The following is a 7,036-nucleotide window of genomic DNA, read 5'->3' on the forward strand; positions in this document are numbered from 1 at the left end:
TTTTTTCTTACACCTTACCTACTAAAGGAGGAGTTCTTGATGGGTAAGTGGATGCTATCCGCAAGACACCAGGGAATTTATTAGAGGTCACTTGAGCGCATTAGCTATATCTTCTTCAGGGGGTAAAAAGCACACAAAGAAGTATCTGTATACCTTTTATTTCCAAAGGGATTTTTCTTTTTTCCCTCACCCTCTTTTTTCTTTTTATTTTTTCTTTTTTTCTTTTTTATTTCAAAGTGATAAGCTTGTTTATTTGCCAGTTTTTGCTTTGTACAGAAGCCCTTAATTTGATTTGATTTGTTTTTTTGTTGCTTATTTTAGTGACATTGGTTCAGCCACTTTATTAAGGAAGCTTTAAAAAATTCACTCATCTAAGTTTTTGTTTCATTTTTGTTTTCTTTGCAAGGATTATGTAGGTTTTTTATATGTATATACCCCCTTTATTTTCCTCCCCTTTTTAAGGTTAAATAAGGGCTTTGTCCTCTGTTACATTTTTTATTTAGTTAGTTATTTTAATTCTTTGGTTGCCCACTTACTTTGTTGAACTCTTTTGTTTAACATGAACCGCATGCTGATACTCTTTGCATGATCTCTAAATCTTCCCGTTATTATAGCAGGGGGAAAATAAGTTTCTTCTTACTGTGGATTTCTTTTAGGGATATGTGCTTTTGTTTTCTTCTCCTTTCTTCTTTTTTTCTTTCTTTCTTACTTTGTTTCTTTCCTTTCCTTTTGTTTCAGTGCATCATGATGGTAAAATTTCTGGGTTTATTTGGAAAAAAAAAATCAAAGTGAAACCAAAAACAACCCCCCAAAAAACCATTCAAACAATGCCAAATGGCTTTTTTGCTTTCAGATCTCTCAGTCAGGGTCTTCTGCTGACCTCTTTACCAAAACAGACAGCCCGCCTGGCAACCTAGCCAGCCAGAATGGAGAGTATCATGAATATGACTCAGGAAACGATACTTCCTCCCCTCCCTCCACTCAAACGAGCTCATCCAGGTCAAAGGACAGCCAGGAGAAAAGAAGTCTAGTCCATGATGGCTTTGGCCATGCCTTCTCGTCCGGGAAGCCCAAACTGGCCAACAGCGATAACAGCTCTGATTCAGGAAATTCCTTCACCAGTTGCTTTTCCCAGACCAAGGGAACAGCTTTGGAAAATCTGTCTCCAGATGCCCAGGGACAAGACCGAAGGTCAGTGATTACCAGTGGCTGCTGGTACGTTGTTGCTCTGTGTCTCCTGCCTGCTCCAGTTGCCGTGGTGAGCTGGCAGGGAGCTTTCTGTGCTCTGGAGGCAGGCAGGTACCAACCAGACCCACAGTCTTGCCAGTCTGGAGTCCAGAACTCAGCAAGGACCAGTACTGTAGCCTGAGGAGGAAGTTAAAACCCAGCCATCACATCCCTGGACATTGCTTGTGGCAGTGCTTTGGCATTGCTGTGGCTCATGCAGGGTTTGGGCCTGGGCCAGGCTGTGGTCCCAGCGCATCCCTGCTCACCTGGGCATGGCCATGTCAAAAACAGTCTCTGGCCCTTCTGGGCACAATCTGAAAGAAGCACATGCTAATTCTCCCTCTCTGCCTACTGTGGGGAAGGGAAGTGGGGCTTGTTTCCACTAACATCATTATGGGCTGTTCTTTCACCTGTCCAATGAGCCAAATCCAGCGTGCCCCTTCCTCTTCCCAGCTCAGCCAGCACAGCTCCAGGGTGACAAGATAGCATCTCCTGCCAGTGGGGAGCACAGGGAGGGGCAAGGACTTAGCTGGCTGCAGGATAACACAGCAGTAGCTCTGCACTGGGGCCACAGGGCATCCAACCACCACCCAGTGCCACAGGTCATCTTCAGGAGAGGGGAGTAGCTTCCAGCCTCTGTCACCCGCCTCCCATTCCTGGGTTTTTGCCAGAGGATGTTGGGAATGAGGGCAGTGAAGCATGGTGGCTGGTACCCAGGGCTGTGCTCAGGCAGTGGTTGTAGGGAGCTCTTCCAGCTCAGGCCCTTGGGTCCTAAAGGCTGAAAGTTAGAGCCAGGACATGGTTTGGAGCACTGAATGTGACAGGAGGGAGCCAGGGTAATGGGTTTTAGTAAGAACAAGCCTCATTTTTCAGTCAGAGGGTAAAATTTTAGGTCTGTCTGTACTTTTCACATGGTGACTCCAGTGGGGTAACTCTGCCTTCACATGGGTGGAGCTGGGATTGCAGCTGGCCCTGGGCTGCTGGGCTCTGACCCCAGTTCATTCCAGAGCACTTCTGGAAGAGGAGGAATTCACGCAGCTGTCCAAAGGCAACAGGACGTGCCTGCTCAGTGCCCACTGACGCTGCTCCACAGCCAGGCTGGAGCACAGCCCTTGCCCTGCCATGCTCTGCCTTTCCCCTGCTCCTGCACTTTTTACTTCACTCCCTGCCCAGCACCAGCACTGCTCGCTGGCCTGACCAGGCTCTGCCAGCCTGACACCTCTGGTGTGCTGGGCATGGGGCAGATGAGCTGCTGCTTGTGCCACAGTGCTCTTCCACACCTCTTCTCCCTGGCAGAGCCCGGAGGGTGAGCTCTTGGATTCTGACACACACACATGGGGTCTTCTGTGACAGCAGCCTGGGGAGCTGAGAGGTCCTTTCCACCTCCAGATAGGGAATGGAAGGATGGTTATATTTTATTTGCTGGAGCATGCTGCTCCCCTCAGCCAGGGGTTTCAGCCACAGCTTCAACAGTGTCCAAATGTCTGTTCACAGAGCGTGCCTACCGTCATGTCTGGGCTCCTCAGAGGAGAAGAAGCGAATCCGGCTCTCCTCGGCGGCGCGCAGCTCCCCGCGCAGGCCCGGCTCCCGCAGCGCCTCCTGCAGCAGCACGGGCCGCTCGTCCCCCGCCTCCGGCCGCTCCTCGCACCGCAGGGCCTCGCCCAGCTCCTCCCGAAGCAGGTCCTGCTCCTCGGGAAGGAGGTAAGGCCAGCTGGAACGGTGTCTCTGTGACCCGGGGCAGTGGCTAGTTCTTGGCAGCCGGCAGGCTCCTTGCAGGGGGAGGTGTTAAGAGTTTGGGATCCACAACTGGCCACACAGAGCTGGGCTGAGACCCTGGAGAATGGGACAGCTCTTCCCCCTCGTGATTTGGACTAGTCTGGTACAGCCTCACCCTCTAGCATCTTTAACTCTTTTATGTTTCCTTCCTGTCTCCAGGTCTTCCTCACGTTCCCCCAGCTATTCCTCCAAATCCTGCAAAAAAAGTCCTGGGAGTAGAAGTTCAAGGCCTCGCCGGAGCCCCAGTTACTCCCGCTACAGCCGTAGCAGGTACAGCTGTCTACTTGTGGCATCTGCTGTCCACCCATGTGCTACCTGCTGCCTCACTTTCCCTGCCTGCACCACTGTCACGCTGCTGTGAGTGGTGGGCAGAGCCCGAGGCTCCAGCTGGGTCTGCCCACACAACCAGCAAGCCTGTCAGACATGGATCTGATTGCAGCAGGGAAAGACACTCTACTTTTGAGAGTCACAGCTCTGACAAAGAGTTGTCAGGCTGGGAGAAGGGCCCCTGCTGTGAGGGCAGATGCCAGATACCCTGAGGCTGATACTCACGGCCTTGCAGAGAGAAACACAGTCCAGGCACCTCTACTCCCTCCACACACCATAGGAAACAGTCTCACTGTTCAACCCTAGAGATGCCTTTGGCAGGTTTTCGTGGTAGCACCTGTGCTGCTGTGAACGTTTTGTAGCCTCAAGATCGTACATTGCCAGGGTCTATTCTTGCAGGCTTTGACAATCCCCGTGCTGGTGAGGAGAACACTTCCTGCATGCAGGGATCAGGCAGGCCCGTTGACCTGTAGCGTGTTGCTTTGCAGATGGCACTGAGCAGGGTGTATGAAATCAGCCACGCTGCACAGAAGGGCCTGTGCTGACGTGTGTGGGAATTTAACAAAAGAGAAAACCATAGCAACACCGGCACTCCTTCTGGCGAGGCTTGCGGAGCCCTGCAGGGCTACCAGGCCCTCAGCTCACGTGGGGCCTGCTGGCAGGGCTGCTCCTGCCAGCTCCAACACACTGCACCCACTGACACAGGGCCCTGGAAGCCATCTTAGCTTGGCAGTGCAAAGCCACTGGAAGACACTGCTGGATGCCATTAGTGTTATCCAGTCTCTCTGTCCAGCTGTGTGAGCGCTCCGAGGTGACACCACCAGAGTGCTTAGAGTTGTCCCTTTTGGAGCTGAGCATTGTCTGCGCATCTGTGCCTCTGTAGGTCGTTGTCTGTCCATCCCTGACCCCCCCCAAGCCCCTGCAGTGACAGTGCCCCTGCTGTGCCTCCGCAGGGACCGCGAGCGGGAGCACAAGTACAGCTCCAGCGAGAAGGAGTCGCACCGGGAGCGGCAGCGGCGGCGCCGCTCCTACTCCCCCCTGAGGAAACGCCGGAGAGACTCTCCCAGCCACCTGGAAGCTCGGCGCATCACAAGGCAAGGGGATGCCGTCCCGTCCTGCGGAGACAGGCTCAGCTGGCACTCCCCCGGGGGACGAGGGCTGTCCCTGGGTCCCAGCCCTTGCCAGAGGAGGTTTCTCCAGGAGACCGGGTTCCCTGAGCCTGATCAGCAGGCCCTTCCACCCCTCCTCTAGAGCTCGGGGATTTCCAGCTGGAGGCAGAGGGAGGATGGAGAGGGTCTCAATTTACAATAGCTGAAGGGAAAAAAGAAGATGAAATCAGAGCAGGGACTCAGGTGCCAAGAGCATTCCTTCACAGGTTTTTATTTCACCCTGCTCCGTGGTAGATGTCCCACAATGGAAAGAGTCAACTATTGACTCTGCCCTTCATGCAGAAGGCTCTTTGGGACATCGTCAAGTAGACTGAGTGGCTGGGATTTCCCCAGGGCTGTGGGGCTGGGTGGTTTGAATCCCAAGGCCCGTCAGCTACCTGATCTCTTTTTCCTTTTAAACAAACACAATCACATTTTTGGGAGTATTGCCCAGAGTGAACAGTGCTTTTTGGAGATTTTGGCAGTAAGTGTGTCCTTGTGCTGCTGGTAACCCGCATCTCTCTGTCCCCACAGTGCTCGCAAACGCCCCATCCCCTACTACCGCCCCAGCCCCTCCTCGTCCAGCAGCGCCGGCAGCTACTCCTCCTGGTACAGCAGCTTCAGCCGCTCCCCGAGCCGCAGCCGCAGCTACTCCAGCTACCGGACGAGCCGGAGCCGAAGCTGGAGCAGCAGCCGGAGCTCGGGCCCCAGGAGCAGCCGCAGCAGGAGCAGGAGCTATGACTCAGGAGCCAGCTCCGACAGCCTGCGTCGTTAGGGAGTGCCACTGCTGGCTGACACCGGGTGCCGGCGTCACCGCCACATTCCTGGCATTCTCCGCTTCCTTCCCACCTACCTGGCCATCGATAGCAATCATCCCCGATACTGACGCGGTGGCATTGCCGGGTCCCCCTTCCCCGGTTGGGAGTAGGAGCCCTGGAGCGCCTGGTGCAGCCCCTCCTCCCCAGCGCGGAGCGGATGGGTCCGTCCCAGCTCCCCAGGCCAGGCTGGAAGAAGGGCCGGTGCTTTAGAGAGGGTCTGTCAGCACAGACCTGCTCCATCCTCCCCGATGCTCCCATCTCCCCATTGCTACTGCTCCCCAAAGCACTACCAGCGGGTCCAAAGAAAAGAACTCTGCTCCTTGCTCTTCTGACAAACCGGGAACCAACAAATTAACTTCTGCTGGAGAGACAGACCCAGTTGGGGAGGAGTTTGCTGGAAAGCTTCGGTGACAGCTGGGGGGATGGCTGTCCCCACCAAGGCAAATACCAGGTCCTTTGAGTCTCTCCTCCAGAGCTGCTGCCCACTCTGCAGAGAAAATATTTATTTTTTGCCAGTCATCCAATCCCTGCTATAAATAGAAGGCTAGAAATCCCTCCCAATGTACTTCCTGGGGGAAAAAAAGGCTGTTTGCTCTTTCTCCTGCCCTTTCCTACCAGGTAGCAGCACCTTTGCAGGGTTGTTTTATCCCCCCAGCACTGAATTGCTTGCAAACCACCTGCTGAGGTCTGAAGCAGACCTGGGGCTGGTGGGGTACAAGGCAGAGGGGAGGTGGTGCCATGCTGTGCTCCAAGGGCCAGGCCATGCAGGGGAGACAGGGGCTGGGGGCTTCCCCTCTTGGAGGAAGCCTCAGACAGGTTGGGTTTAGGTTCTTCTTCAGGGAGCATTGCCCTTGTGCATTGCTGGTGGGACCAGAGGGAGGTGCAGAGATAGCAGTTGTGGGGTGCAGTCAGAACACACAGGGTTACAAGGGCATTGCAAGAGCCAGGGGATCCCAATTCCCCTTTCTCAAAACACACAGCAGGATTCCAGGCAATCATTCCTCCTTGAGCCCCTCTGGCTGCCCCGGGGCAGGATCAGCAGCACAGTTGCAGGGCCAGTGCCAGGCTGCAGCAGGATGCCCTGGTGCCCCAGTTTGTTACTGGGAGGCTGGAGCAGTGCAGGGGGACAGGAAGGGCCCCCCACTAATTGCCTGTTTTGCCAGGGAGCCACAGGCTGCCCTGGGCCCTGGGGTTTTGTCTCCCTGCCAGCCCAGCTGCCTGCGCAATTACTGTGTTTTGCCGGGTAACAAAGGCTTCTCCCAGCACAGGCTGAGCTGGTGCTGAGGAGTTTATTTCTCTTACAACACCTGGGTGCTTAGAGACGCTAATTTGGGCTTAAGACTTCCCTCCCTCCCTTTTTCCATCCCCTCCCCTTCCATCCTGCATGATTATTAACGAGTTTGGGCTTAATGAGTCAAGGAGGTGTGTGTTGTTTAAGTGTTACAGAAAAGGGCTGAGTGCAGCCACCATCTGCAGGAGAAGAGGGGCTAGAGAGGAATGCAACCCACCCCCCACCTCCCATCTACAGAATTACCTACAGGCCCCTGGCAGCTGGAAAAGGGACAAAGCAGCAAGGGGAGGAAGGCTGAGTGCCATGAGCTGCCGTGGTGGAACTGGATGATTGCCTCAGCAAGCCTATAAATCTGTTATCTGTTGTAAAGTACAGCAGCACAGGCAGGGATTCCATCTGGGTGGTACAGGAGGAAGTTTTATGTGAGGGACTCTTTTCCAGGATTTTTT

The 7,036-nt window shown here is 54.2% G+C and overlaps 1 protein-coding gene across 1 annotated transcript in view; it reads left to right on the forward strand.

Annotated features, from left to right (window-relative positions):
- SRRM4 (serine/arginine repetitive matrix 4) overlaps positions 1 to 7,017 on the forward strand; it is a gene marked incomplete at its 5' end in the record, with an annotated part of 23,428 nt that extends 16,411 nt beyond the window's left edge. Inside the window, 5 exons of the mRNA XM_031057482.1 lie at positions 854 to 1,191; positions 2,722 to 2,928; positions 3,163 to 3,273; positions 4,284 to 4,424; positions 5,013 to 7,017. Of these exons, the coding sequence (XP_030913342.1) occupies positions 854 to 1,191; positions 2,722 to 2,928; positions 3,163 to 3,273; positions 4,284 to 4,424; positions 5,013 to 5,253 (1,038 nt within the window). The remainder of the gene's footprint in view (positions 1 to 853; positions 1,192 to 2,721; positions 2,929 to 3,162; positions 3,274 to 4,283; positions 4,425 to 5,012) is intronic.
- Positions 7,018 to 7,036: the final 19 nt, after the last annotated feature.

Source organism: Geospiza fortis, unplaced genomic scaffold (assembly GCF_000277835.1).
Source record: "Geospiza fortis unplaced genomic scaffold, GeoFor_1.0 scaffold408, whole genome shotgun sequence".
In the NCBI taxonomy this organism is placed as follows: Eukaryota; Metazoa; Chordata; class Aves; order Passeriformes; family Thraupidae; genus Geospiza; species Geospiza fortis.